The sequence below is a fragment of the Caloenas nicobarica genome, chromosome 1 (genome assembly GCF_036013445.1).
Source record: "Caloenas nicobarica isolate bCalNic1 chromosome 1, bCalNic1.hap1, whole genome shotgun sequence".
Classification (NCBI taxonomy): domain Eukaryota; kingdom Metazoa; phylum Chordata; class Aves; order Columbiformes; family Columbidae; genus Caloenas; species Caloenas nicobarica.
In genome coordinates this window covers 97,509,170-97,524,395 of record NC_088245.1, presented here as the reverse complement: position 1 = coordinate 97,524,395, position 15,226 = coordinate 97,509,170, and the positions used below count along the sequence as shown (strand labels likewise).

General features: G+C 40.1%; 1 protein-coding gene across 4 annotated transcripts in view; it reads right to left on the bottom strand.

The window, feature by feature from the left end:
* Positions 1–15,226, bottom strand: part of JADE3 (jade family PHD finger 3) — a 70,075-nt gene that overhangs the window by 15,898 nt on the left and 38,951 nt on the right. For all 4 annotated transcript variants that reach the window (XM_065658182.1, XM_065658190.1, XM_065658196.1 and 1 more), the window contains 3 exons: positions 6,202–6,359; positions 4,135–4,325; positions 2,059–2,270 (listed from right to left, as the gene is read on the bottom strand). In XM_065658182.1, coding sequence (XP_065514254.1) covers positions 2,059–2,270; positions 4,135–4,325; positions 6,202–6,359 — 561 coding nt within the window. The remainder of the gene's footprint in view (positions 1–2,058; positions 2,271–4,134; positions 4,326–6,201; positions 6,360–15,226) is intronic.

Below are 15,226 nucleotides of genomic sequence, written 5' to 3'. Positions count from 1 at the left end.
ATTGCAACAAAAATTAGGGCATTTACTGAAATTATGAGGTGCTGGGTTTTATGCCTGTTTCCCAAATACTGCACTTGACCCCTCGGAAAACGAACAATTTCTTAAGTTTTGCTAGGTTTCATAATTAAAAGCAAAAAAGGAAAAAGAAAAAAATAGTCTGCTTTCTGATTCAAAATTCCCAGCAGTTCTTAACGGCTAACTGCATGTGCATCTAGATATTATCCTGCTGTACATACATACACACATATTAAAGCTGAGTGTATCTGAAACCACTGGCTACCATCAAAGTCTAATTCCACTCAACTGCTCCAAATAGAAGTTCTATCAAAAGGGTGGCTTTCACAGGCAATCCCGCCATTCGTAACACCGTCTCTGGAATCAGTAATGTCAAAAGCCTCAACAAGTCAGGATCATTAGCTGTAACAAGTCTTTCAGATTCAATTCTAGTCTAAAATTCCCACACTTGCCTTCCTAGCCTCCTGATTATAAGATCTTAGTATTTAATATGAAGTGATATCATAAAACATCACACATTTATGTCAGGCCTGTAGAGAGAGGGACTTTACTGGATTAAATCCCGCATTATGGAAATGCCAAGACTGACTAACCTAAATGCTATTTTGATGTGACAACTGTTGTAAAAACTCAACAGGGGGAGCTGTAATCTAAATTTTACAAGTGATTATTTTTCTGTTATGTGGCACATTCCCACCAGCATTCTTTCTATTACTAAAGCAGAAGTGACATTACACCTAAGATCACATTTAGGGGGTTGGAAATGGGCTAAAACTGTTTTCTAATTTAATCCAACTAGTGAGTGGAGGAGGCCTAGACTACTAAACCAGTAATTTCACAATGTGTTTGAGCCAGCTCAGGAAGGCAACATGAAGGAGAAAATTTCTCATACTCCTCCTCCCCCTGCACCTCCAAACTGTGTGATGACAAAGAGACCTGAGGCTACTTGGTGAACCAGGGCCAATCCAGATTAAAAATCAAATGGAGTTTTTTTCTGATCGTTTTTGTTAGGATTAGTTCTAGCCCAGATAAGCTCCACAGTTTGTTTCAGGCAGATCTGGCGGAGGAAGCAAGGAGGCAGCAGGCCATCAGCTGAAGCTCAGCTGTCAGCAGGCGACCACGAGACTCTGACTGCAGATTCATCGTGACTTTCGATGAGGCACAAGCCAGGGCTGAAGCGGGCAGCCCAACTGCCGGCCACATTCCTGTCACTGGCCGCTTCACACGATGAATCAGAGCAGGCAAGCGGCTGGGCTGGAAGCCACCCCACTGCGAGCAGGGAGATGACAGGTCCTTTCTCAGCCAGATAGGTTTTCCAAGCACTACTTGCAGTCAGTACAAAAATGTTTTTTAAAAAAACATTCTTAGTCTCTTTTCAATTTACAGCAAAAACCCCTTCCAGAACAGCATGTGCAGAAACCACAGGATTCATATCCCTTTTTTGATTATAAGGATGCCTCTGCTTGACTATGCTGAGCTCAGCCAGTGTAAAGCTTTGGCTATATCTGAAACACTATGAACGTGAGCAACTTTCAGACTGAGAACACAGTTATTGCAGGTGCTTGTGCCTTCCAAAAAAGATCAGTCTGTTACAAGTGCCTACATGTGATTTCAGATGGCTAAATTTGGACAGCCCATGTCTGGCCAATTAACTAGTTAGTCAAGGAGGAAAAACCCCATCTCCGAAAGAAAATATCTTTAGATTCTTCACGTATATGCAAGCCAGCATTTCCTGCCCTATCTTCAAAAGCAGGTTTAATAATAGGGGAAAAATTGTTTATGGTCACAGAGGAAGTACTTGCAAGTCCCAGGAATACACTTTGTGTTCCTATTAGGCTGTAGATGTCCACGTGTTTACCATGCTAGGCCACTGAATCTACTGTAATTGTGAGGGCACAAAAATTCAACTTAGTACTGGACCGCTCTTCACACCCAGAAAAACCACAAAGCCCTCCAATTAACATTTAATACTAGTTCAAATTCCACACTTGCCAAGGTAAATTAAGACTACAGGACACTGTCAAAATTTCTGCAGCCACTAACCTGATGGACACAGATATTACACTTGTCACAGAATACCATGTCATTCCCATCTTCACTGTCAGGGGACCGGCACACATCACAGATGACGTCTTCATCATATTCAATCCCCAGCCCTTCTTCAGTCTCAATAGCGTGATTCATGTTCTCATGACAGTGCCGTTCCAGTACTTCGATTGTTTTTTCCATTGTGTTTTCATCCAGGGGCCCACATCCTGCAACCCAGAATAGGGAATGGTAATTAGAGGGCAGTCAGGTGCCTCTGACTGAGTCCCAGATGCAGGAAGAGAGATGGACAACTACTAACAACTAAAGCAGTAGACACTGTGTCTTCTCTCCCATCATGCATACTAAAAGTAAAATAAAAATAGAAAACCTTTTTCACTCACTGACTAATTGTCGCACTATTTTATAAATACAACTACTACAGGAGTAAAAGGTGAAGTTGTACATAAAACACAAGACTGCACCTTGAAGAAAACACTAAGGCATAAAAGACACACAGCAGTTGCTGTAACTGCCAGCTGCTCCCATACAACCCTTCCTCCAGCTCCATCACTTTATGAAATACTAATGAAATCCAAAATAACACAATATTCTTCTGAACACTAACACCCTAGGAAATAAAACTTATCAAGAACACTTTAGATCTTATAAAGATACAGAAGTTGCCACTACCACCCAGTACTGCCCAACACACTACTTGAGTGATCAGCATGATGGTTTTGAAAAGTGCCTTGTTGGTTTTGTTTTGTTTTAAATAAAATAGTAGAAAAATATACTGTTGGCAATTCATACTATCTGCTCACTTGAACACTACACATGCTATATACCCTTACCACTAATCAAACTTAGCATAAGCAGAACCACTTAAAAAGGATTTGCTATGAGACTGGTCCTCAGCTTGCAGCTTCAGGACACACATCGTGTAAGAAATGCTATGATGTTCACATCTACAAATCTCCAAACTGCATCCTCTCAAAATCCTCAGTCAGAAATGATGCTGCTGCCCATAGTTCACTGTTTACTCAGACTTCTAAAGCCTGGGATATTCAAGCAACATTAATGTCAGAGGCTAACATTTTAACTGCTGGACTATGAACAAGAATATGGCTACTAATTTTGATTCCTCGTTGCAACTCATAAACAGGAAGATGGAAAAGATAAATGACTGTTGATACGAAGTGTCTTCTGCTATTAAACTGCTCTCTCCATTGCCCAGATATTTTTGCACTCCGTGAACTAAAAGAATTACAGAATCATTCAGGTGGGAGGGGACCTTCAGAGGGCTCCAGCCCAGTCCCTGGCTCCAAGCAGAGTCAACAGGGAATCCCGACAATCCCTTGTTGCTTAGGAGATATGACTAGCAACATCTTGAAAATCTCCATCGATGGAGATCTGCCCCTCAGAAAAGTCGCCATCGGTTATCACATCCAGGAGATGCCAAATGTCTCCCTCTTTTGCCCACCTGTCCTTCCTAAAGGACCTGCAATGATCCATGGAAGAATGCCAGCCACACGGGCTATTCCATCACGACTCAGTTATTCCAGTGATAATTCCAAGATAATTTTCCGTAGCTCACTCTCTCTCATAGCCCTCTATACCCACAACTTGCATGGAAAAAAGAAAGTTTATTTAGCTGATTTTAAATGGGCTAACATGTGTGAAACTTAATTACTCTGTTAAGAACCCAGCATGCAAGCTCCTCAGAACTCTGAATTTGTAGCAATAATATGTTCAAGTTTAAGAAATGGAAACATCTGCTTTTCCTACAAAAAAATTTAACTTTTGAAGTCCTAAAATTAATTCCACCTGGTGTGGGCTTTTTCCCTCCTGCCTCAGTCTGCAGAAGTTGCACATGGTTTTCGATGTGAGGAAGTTTTTAGGCACAAGAGGTAAAACATAAAACATTAACAGATTGAGCAAGTAATTATTTTACGCGTTTTTACCTCCTGTTTTTCTTAGCATTTCTATTCAATTCTTGTTCAGCGATCTTTAAGAGATCTCACACAGCAGCCTACCACTCAGACAGGAGAAATTAACTGCTGCTTTTAAAAGTAGAACATGTTGTGAAATTACCCATTTCTGTAAGCTCTTCATTTAGCTCCTGAAGCCAAAAGATGTCCATGTCATCCAAGTCATAGCGACACATAGATTCTGCCAATTCCAAGATGTTGATGTAACCTGGTTCTGTGGGCTCTTGGCTGGAACAGTGGATGTATTTCCTGGGTCGTGTATACAGTACTTCTTTCACCTTTTCTACTACAACCCTAGAGTGAAAGTTTAAAAAAAAAAAAAAAGAAAGAAAAAAGAAATGGAGAATTACAGCTTTTTAAGACCCATCCTTAAAAGACATTAAGTATTTACTACCAAGTGCAAAGAAATCTCGTGTTGCATAGATTTTAAACTAGCCAATAAGTATAGCCAGGATGGGGAGACAGGATTCTGTAAATGTCATTTCTTCACACAAAATGTGCTAAAGTTTGATATGTACACAGAATCCTCTTTAAAATGTAAGCTTGTGCATGTGATTTTAAAGTTAACAAATGCTACTAGTAAGATGATGTGTTTTTGAAACCCAGAGAAAGCATTATGCACAAAATCCTCTACAATATTTGTTCTATATTGCTCTTAAATGATAGAAGAAAATCTTGCCAACTGATTTCTCAAAAACACCATCTTCAGGAAAGCTTGATTTATTCTACTACAGAGGTAGGAGGAAGAGAAATGCTTGCTCTTCATTTGAGATAAACAGCCTACTCTTATTTCGTAAATGACACTTCATCCACGTTACCAGTGTATTATTTTTGTTACGTAAGAACAATTCTGATGCCAAGCAAACAGGGAAAAAGAACGCTAAATATCATCTGGGAAACAATGGAGAAAAATATTGGTGTTTTCAATGTTTCAATTATTTTAAGAGATAAAACTCAGTGTTTGATTAGTAAACTATCCTATGGGCATGGAAAGACTGACCGTAGCTAGATAAAGTCAGTATTTCTCTGAATTCAATGCAAGAGGCCCTGCATGTGAAAGGAAGACAGGGAGATACTGAGTGGAACGGTGCCATGTGTGAGCAGCTTTACATGCTTTCTGGAGCTAAACCTCCATGGGACAAGGAGCAAAGAAAAGCTGTGAGAAATAACGGAAGAGGAATAAAGAAGGAGCAGGCAGCAGTCAAGTGGCATCCCACATAATTCTTACTGGACAATGGGAGTTGTCAATGTTAGATCAAATAATGTTCTTCTGCCATTCTTCCCCTTTGCCTTGCTCATTTTTTCCCTCATTTTCTCGTGAGCTTTTCTCTTCTCTGGTCCAGCCAAATCTATAGCAATTTTTTCCTCTAATGTAATACTGCTGGTATGAGATGCAATATATTTATTTTTAATAACTTGATACTGACAATAGCCCCAGTGGAAATTAAATTATGCTGGCATCCGCGCTTTCACTGGACAATTCATTTATCTTCGTCTCAAAGACCATGCTGGCAATAACATTTCTATGTTGAAACACTCCGTTTCCACCAGGAAGAGTTGCAGGCCTACACTGTTATGTTTTCCTAGCCTAAGCACAGCGTGAGAGAACAAAAGGTTATTTATCTATCTCCTGAAACTGAGAACACTGAACTTTTATAACATTAAGCAGGTATTTACGGCAAGATAAGGCAGAAAGGGTTAAAGCTTTGGCAACAATAAACAAAATTAAATTATGTGAACAAGTGAGTAACTTTATCAGGTATGAATAAGTACTGTGTGCCTACTGCTCTATATCATCATACTTTGTAGGGAAGCCTTTCAAGTAACGTATAAGATTTGTGTTTATTTTTAATTTATTACACTCACCATACTCAAATGAGAAAACAGTTTTTAATCCATAGCAGTGCACGACTCAGGAAAAAAGATCTCCTTTTAAAACTCACAATGTAGATACTATAACAGTGTACAGACAGAACCAGATCTGGACTGAAGTGTCAGAGAAATATTTTCCATACTGGTACTTGTTCAGCTTAAGAACATGCCTGAAGGCTGCTGCATTGGAGATTTAATAACACAGAAAAGCTGACTGCATTTAGATAACCTATTTTTGAGAGACCATCTTCTCCAAGTTGATGTTTTGTGCACGTGACCTTCATCTGATCGCCATTACCTGAGAGAAGGCTGTGGAATAGTTTCTGGACTGGCTGGAACTTGAACCCCTTTCTCCCATTCTTGTTTCCACGTGTCGGCAAAGATATAATATTCATCAGGGTTGACATGGTGAGAGTCTGGTAGTTTCATGGCACTAATGAGATCCTTGCGGAACACCTGCAAGAAATATCAGGTAAAAGACTGGCTAGAGAAAGAGCACTGTGCTAAAGGAAGCAATAAGTATTTTTCTTAATCTACACTGAAACAATGCATACACGTTGATATTTTGTTTTAAAGAGTACCAACACACAAACAAGTCAATTTGGAATTACCTAGATTATTAACTCTCCATGTATCAGGTCCAGTAAGGCAAGAAGCGTACGCTAACTCAAAACCAAGCTGCTGCCTGAAGGCTAACCAGAAGGAAGAAGGCTGTTACAGGTGACCAGGGAGGGGCAAAAGGAGGCCTGCACCTGATTTAAGACTCCTTACCATATCACTTCCAAACAGCTCATTTTACTTGCCAGTCTGTAGGCTTTATCCCAACTTAGATACAAGGTAGCATATCCTTTTCTTTCCTTCAGTTTAGCTACTTTAAACTGTCATATTCATCACAGGCTATGAACAGTTGCCATGGCAAAACTGATGTATAGGTACTTGCTCATTTATTAAAACCACTTCAAGTTTTACTGGTCGTGATCTCCAGGATCAAAGACAAACAGCTGCCTTTGCTGCTCTGTGCCTGAACCCCGGTGATGCAGGCACAGCGGCGCAATCCAGCCTCAGCATCCTTTAGCAAGCCTGGACCATGAAACACGCCACCGTGAAACAAAGCAAACCCATCAGTGACAAACCCCCAGCCATAATATCCAACTCTTGGTTCAAGAGGATTAAGTTTTTACAAGCATGTAACCATGATTATCAGTCATCTTAAAGCTTACTTAATGTCAGTCTGTCAAACGGAGGTGCATATAATTTAAATAAAGGTCATACGCAGCCTTTGCCCTCTCCGCCCCCCCTGCTTCTCCACTGCTGTACTGCACCAGTTTAACATTCAAAAAAGCAAAACAGTGACTGTGGCTTGGTGTTAGGGAGACATCACAACTAATTAACTGTATTATCATAACAACAAATCAAATCCTCAAAGGGCAATAAAATGAAGTGGAAAATATCCCCGCAATAAGCTGTGGCAGGTTGAACTCTCTTCTTACTAAGCCAGTTTTATAGCCAGAAGAGTAATAAAATATTTCAGAATATCTCAGAGCCAAATATCTTCATGTACCCTTTTCAATTTGACAGCACCAGACTGGTCATGCCTGTTGCAAAAATTCTCAGCTGTTCTTGGAAATCATCAAGTAAATGATACTAAAAGAGGCTCCATGTTAAAAAATGGTTATTGAAATAGGCTGCTGGTGACCTGGACCATCGGTATTACTTCATTATGATCTACAACTGCATCTCACATTGGGATGCCTAGAGAGCAAGCTGACCAAGGGAACTCAACATCATAGATCCAAAGCTTTCTTATTTGCTACTCAAGCATTATCTGCTTTGGTACAGACCAAACGGTTCACTGTTGTTTTCTGTGTAAAACTCCTCAGGTACCTAACAAGCCTGTATTAAAATCTGAATGACAAAAGTGGAAGTATTAAGACTGCAAGCATCTATTTTTTTCCAAGCAGCATGTGTACATACAAAAAATAAAATCTAAAATGATTTATGCCACTTAAAAGGCATTTTCATTTTCTGCGTTATGGGTAGAGAACCAGAATTATGAGAAACACTAATACAGCACAAGTCCAAAGAACTCCAGAAGGAAAAAATAATCCAATAAACAAGAAGTGCAATGACTGGTTTAATTATCAGAAAATATATTTCTCACACCTTATGTGAGATAAGTGCTTTACAAACTACCTTTTAAAACCGCTAACAGAATATAGAAGTAGGGTGTTCCATATCAAGCCCACTATTTTTTAAACACTAGACGGAAAATGCTGTTAACGGCATCAGTATCCTAACTACATTGCTTAACAGCAAATTCATCTTCTGATCATCCATTATGTATGTGAACTGTATCATTTCTATTTTTAGAGCACAAATCTCCTGGAGCATGGACTTTTTTTTGTTGTTTTTTTGACTGTTGTGCAGTACTGGCCACACCATCACCATGCCACAATATTAAGTTCTCTGCTTCAGATTTCTAAAATTTACAATAGAGATACTACTGAAGGTCAAATATTTAACCAACACAAACATAACTGTTGAAACCTTAAGGAACTCCAAAACTCGACTGAGACTTCCTAAGAGTTGTCTATTCCTGCTTGTGATAACAGTGCAACTGAGTATTTCCCGTAGACGCTTGGAATCATTACGATCTCAAGCTCTCATCATTCTTCACGTCGTCACGTGTGGCCAAGCAGGGTCTTCCAACAGTGAAATACTCTCAGAGGAAAATGTGTGAGAATGCACGCCTTGATCATTCATTCTATATTTACTTTGTTGTGGAAGTAAACCAAAACACCCAGGGGACCCAGAGTTTTCTGACAAATCAAGTCAATTTTACTTCCAGCAGTCACCATCAAGGCTACGAACTAAGCCAACTCAACACAGAGCAAACACATGCTTTCAGGATTTAGTCAGCCAGCTTTTCCTCATGGTTGCTTCTTTTTTGGAGTCTTATTTGAAAAATAATGCAGCTCCTTTACTAACTGTATCCATAAAGCAACAGCTAGTCCACTCCAGAGCACATACTCTTCTCTTGGCGAGGACCAGCTTCGCTTCCACAGTTAGTGCATGAAGTGCAGTGGTCATCTTTCAGTCACCCAGAAGCAGTTCTATTTCTTACAATACATAACCCACAACCCTTCAACTTTAATACCATCTGTAATAAATATTGAGAAGACCTGAAAAAATAACCATGCCATATCTAGGCTAATGAGGCCCTCCCAATCGGATACACCGCTCAAACATACTAAGTCAGCGCTGCGTGTCTTTTACCACGACACAGAAGGGCCTTGCAGAGCTGAGCTACAACCAGCCACAGCAGCAGAGCCAGGCCCTGACACACCAAAATGGGAACCTCCCCACAGCTGTAACCACTCGCAGAAGTTACTGTGTGACGGTGGGATTTTTAAAAACACATTTTTAGCAATTGAGAGCATGACAGAAGAGATGAGTTTTGGCCCTGCTCACCACACGAGACTGCTTGGTCTGAACTTGCCACTTCATTTTGCTGCCAGGAATTTCTAGTTTCAGCTGAAAACTGTGCGCCACTTCGAGTGAGTGACATCAATGAAAAATGCATTTGCTTATCGTCATCTTAAGCATTTTGTTGAGAAACTAGTAATTATTTCACGCTTCAGAGCTGGGGCTTAAATGTGGAAGAGGAGACCTTATACTTTGGTCAAGATTAGCTTTTTGATCTGCAGTAAAAGTTTGCCTGGATTTGATGAGGCAATGAAAACTTTGCAGTCACCTCTGCAAAAAGACAGCACCATCTCTGAAGCCTTGAAAAGCTAAATTTGACAAAATTTCTCCAGAAATCAGGATGCTTCGCTCCCCTACAGCACCAACATACCAAGCAATAACAATATCATGGAGCTGTGGAAGGAAAGATATGGTTCGTCTGTTTTGTTTGTTTTTCAGACTTCTGAGTCCTATTTGGAAATTATGTTAGAAGAATATGTCCAAGGAAAATTAACTTCTTAGAATCTGTTTATAAATGCTTCACCAAAAGCTGTCTAGGACACTACCCAAACTCCTGGAAGCACTCTATGAAAACTCAATATATTATGCTCCTCACAGGCCCCTCTTGTGCTTACTCTGTGAATAAACTGAGCCTGTGAAACAACACTATTTCGTGTCAAGTATCATTATTCACTAAAGATATCAGGGAGGATACAACTAATGCTATAAAGAATTACAGTAAAATACTAGCATCAAAACCAGAGAGTGAGTCTTGAGAATACAAGCCTTCTACAAACTCTGTATTCACTGAACAATTTAAACATCATATCTGCACAGACTGTCAGGCACCTTTTTTGTTCAAGACCATTGCAAATATAAAATCACATTAAAAAAAAAAAAAAAAAGGAGGAGGAGGAGGAGAAGGAGGAAAAAATTAAATACATTTTCCAATACTCCTCTGCAAGCTACTACTGAAGCTGACTGATGCTGTTGGTCATTCACCTTGTCTTGCCCAAATGCATGCATGAAGGAAGACGAACGGATTGTGTCATCTCTTAAAAATGGAAAGAAAATCTCTGTTCTTGTGACACTCTCTGAGCTTTCAGGTGCCCTGACCACCTGCTTACGAACCCCCAACTAGGTTAAACCGCTTGCCGCAGGTGCCTAGACCATGACTGGGAACCCATACCTCCAAGGTTTAAGTAAATTATGGGTTAACTGCTCTGTTGCTACAATCGAAGTGGGATTTCTGCTGGATTGCATCTAACTGCTTCAGCCCTAAGGCCTCCTCCACAACCCAAGCAAGTCAGCAACACTCCTTTGTGTTCCTCGTGCTGGCCACTTACGGAGTCAGAAGACCCATTGCCCCAGAAACACAGAGCCACGATGTTCAAAATGCAGGAGGGAACTATTGCATCCCATCCTGTCCCCGCCTCCAAGAGCATACTCTCAGACATGAGGACAAATATCTTCTCTAACCAGAGAATGCTGAAAAAGCTACTGTTTTCCTGAATATTTGGTCTCCTTCACAACCCATCTTAGAGGCCAACTTTGAAATTCCAGGTGCCAAATACTCGCACTACAGTGGGAACTTTCTGTAAACTGTAAATTACACAAAAGTTTTTCATCATGTTTGGGGTGAAATATTTGTTTTATTCACCTTTGAAAGGATTTGGTAACTTTTTTATTTCCATAAGCATCCATAATCTTACTCTACTATTGTAGCTTTCAAGTGGAATGGCCTCAGCAAAATTTAAATACACTTAGCAAGCAGCAGTTTGCACTTAAAATTACATTGTAAATAATAAAACAGAAGTCAAATTGTAGTATGACCTCTTCCAAGTGTAAAATAGCCACGTAGTATCTGAGCATAGATACTTTAATCTTTGTATAGATGTTTCACAGTGTGTGCAGAAGACTGCCCATTTACAGAGGATGAAGCTCTAAGGACAAAATTTGGTGGGGTCATCCTGGGAGAGGTAGACTTTTCCTTGTTAATACGTTGCAATCCTGGTATTAAGTTTCTGAATTAAGGCATCTTATCATAAAGGAGTCTAGAGACTCAAGATAAGGTCGGGGCTTTTTGTTTGGTTGTGGATTCTTTGGTAGCAAAGTAAATAAAATGCAAATTTATTTTTAAATAGAAATGAGGCTACAGTTTCAGACTTGTATACTGACTGGACTGAAAAACTTACGACATTAAAAAAAGCTGTGACAGACAACAGCAAGCGTAGCATTAAATTTATAGTTCTCAGACATCCAAACAATTTAGAAATGCATTGCAGTAAATCTTAACGTTCAAGCCCCAACTCCCTAAAACTATTTTTATGGATTATTCAGGACTTCTCTTTCAAGTAGCCATGTATCTTCCTAGCCTCCTTTACAAGCATGTATAGGAAATCAGATACTAAATCAACCGCACCTAATAGTATATCTCTGACAATATCTCACGAGCCAGAAGAACGTGCAAGAACACGTCAAGTTTCCTTCTGGTTGCTAATCAGACATAAGCTTCAGATTTTGGGACTAATCCTAACAAACCATTTTTAATATGGTATTAATTTATACAGATATTTAGAAAAATCTGTACTCGTTATCATCTGTCCAATTCTGTTTTTAACCTTGTTTAATTCTCAGTCTCAACAACTTCCTGTAGCAGACAAGCTTCACAGTCTAATTACATGATGCATGGAAAAGGATATCCTTTTAATTGCTACAGATTTCCTAACTTGTGGCCTCATTCATCTACCCCCCTCCCCAATTCCTCCATCACTAGGACACGCAGGACTGAAGCTCTGCCTCTGCTGTTTCCAGACCATTCATACTTTACTAGTACACCTGCTCATTCAGTTCCAAAGGTAAAATAGCTCAGCCTTTTCACAAGCAAGCTTTTTCATGCAGTTATGCGTTAAGGTCACCTCTTGCTGAAGAGTTCAAGTAGCCTGAGAGGGTATCTCAAAGCAAAGAAAGATCATAAAATTAACCAATGAGGTTGCACCTCTGATTTACATAAAAGTATTGTATTTTTTAATTTTTTTTTTAAATCAACTAACCCAAGCAGGCTAAAAAGCAGCTCATTGAAAAGCACAAGGCACATTTGCCAGAGGTCTTGCGAAGCATGTACAGATGTCCAAGCTGGTGCAGTTAATTCAGAATTTTCTAAGCTAAGCACATGCCTAAAGGTACCAGTCACCTCTTCTATCATACATAGAACATGCAAAGCAATATGATTTACCCATGTTGCCCATTCATTCACAGAACAAAACTGACCACTTTCAAACTGCAGAAAGAAACTATTTTCTGCTGGAGTGCTCCTAAGAATCAAGACCTATGATTTATGTGGCAGTTAAATGCCACTAAAAAAAAGTTTCACCCACCCAAGTAATAAAAGCAGATCATTTACTTGTGGAAGACAAGCTACATTTCACATGATAACATAGCTGTTGCTGTCAGCAGTGAGGGATTAAGAACTACTATTGCTGTGAGATTCAAAACCCTATTTGCAAAGAGTGGTAAAATACTGCCATCTTACATGGGAAGGGTTAAAAAAAAAACCCCAAAATCCTAACTTAACTCCTTTCCAGTTTCAACAGGGAGACAGGACTGCAAAAAAAAACTTTAAAAAAAAATACATAAGATCTCTTAGGCTCTTTTGTGACCCCACTAGCCTAAGGGAAAAGAAACAGCCAGTGACTCAGGATGGTCCAGCTAACAGGTTTTCCCTGCAAAAATTATTTTTCTACTACTCCACCATCATTTTCTGCTGCAGCTTCCACAGAGACAGGAAACTGCAAAGTCCAGACTTCATGCTGAGCCAGACATCCAAATGTCTCCCACCCTGCTACTCCCATCACAGTCCACTGCTTAGGCCTGAGAGCCCCTCCTGTGTAGATTTAAGTCCGTGAAGGGCAACACCACAAATGGCATGCGGCCAACATCATCAGAAGGGTCTGAAAAACTGTTCTGATGTACACTACTGGTGTGCCAGTAACCTTAACACAATTCATTTATTAAAAGTAAATGCTAAAGGTAATCAGATAGCAGAATTTTTAGGTCACCATTTCGTGATAGACTGTGATCCAGAAGGGGAGCACCAAGAAAGAGCCACAGTCTTGCTTTTGAAATTATGTAAAGCAACGCAAGTTTGAAGAAGCATCGTTACAGGCTTGCCTGTTCTCACCTTCTTCTCCAGAGAGGAGAACGGGGTAAGCGGACCCCAGATCTGATCCATTAACATCCCTTCTGCAATGATGTAAACCCCTGGGGTGAGCCAGGCTCTGGGAACGGGATTTGGCATTCGCACTCTAACGCTGCACCCCCTTTCCCTGCAGTAACACCAGATGACCTCACTCCACAGAGGGCACCCCTGCACCCACCTCAATTCTAAAGGACCTGGGAGGCAATTCAAGGCAGAGCAGCCCCCAGCTGCAGCCACCCGTCATTTTTTATAGGCGACCACAGAGGACCATGGCACATACAGAAAAGTCCTGTGAAGAGTCTGACAGATACACTAACTTGCTTGTTGGTCACAGTACCAAAAGAGAGTTCTTATTTGGAGAGAGAACCCAGGTAAATTGGGTTGGGCTGGAGATGGTTGAGAAGTGGAAAAATGCCTACGTATCCACATGAAATTTAATGGAGAAAGCCAGGCTTACCGGCATGAAAGAAAAACTAATGCATGAAGACCATGAGCAAAAATATTTCCAAACAGCTATTTATAGCTTCGACCTTTTAGATTTTCTGCATCACTAACTCAAGAAACAGCCTGCTGCCTGGCAAGCTGAGGTGAATGGAAGGAGAGCAATGCCAACTTGTTAAAGAGAGCCCTTGCTAAAGAGATGCTGTCAGCCTGGAATTTTAAATTTCTATCTAATAGATATTAGATAACTATTGCTATAAAAAAACTTGTGGAATTATAACATGTTTTTTGGAAGGGTGTGTGGTGGGGTCTCTTTTCAGCCTTTGCTTTTCAGCTTAGTCACCACTTGGTGCATAAATAATCAATTTCAATGCTCTGCTGACAAGAGCATTTCATGTAATACACTCTCCAGCGTATACTTTTCAAGGGGTTGAAAGAAGTGCTTGCTTCTAGCAGAAGGAAAGGAAAAACTGGAAGGTATAGCCAAGAGTCTTACGTACAAGCGGTAGACATTATTACTGTCAGCTTCCACTCCCTTTCCCAGAATTTGTTGTCTTCCTCCCCTCAAGGTTCTTTTAAATATTGCACTTGAGACACTCCTCCAGAATAAGACATATTGTAAGGTTTGAGATTTTTTTTTTTTTTAAATTCTTTTCCAGGAGGGGGATCTTAAATGAAAGGTGAAAAAAAGATGCCAGTATTACTGGAAGGATAATGTTATGAAATACAGTTTTAAAATTCCAAGTGTATATTCCAGATTTTGTTCTCCAAAGCTGCATATTCTCAAGCATTAAGGGGCTCAAGATTTTGTCTTGGAACAGGTAGAAAGCAACAAAGAAGATCTCAAGAGCAGGAACTGAAAACATCGCTCATTTTAATTCCTAGAAGTTATGTAAACAAACCACCTGCATGCAATATACACAGACCACATCTTCATAATTATTGTTTATACTGTACATATGCACAAAAAGCATGGAGCAGAGGCAAAGAAAACAGTAATAGGAGAATCCCTAAGAAAAAGAGATCCAGGAGGAAAGCTGGATGGCTGGGCAGAAAGAAAGTTTGGGAAGAGACTGACACTGAGGTGTATCTGAAACAGCAACAAGTCTGGCAGCGTATGTGTGTCAGTTCCCATTTGCCCAGCTTGGCTAGTAAAAAAGCTACTGCCTAGACAGCCATGAGCAACAATTGCAAGACCTCAGTAGCCACAAGCTGGTTT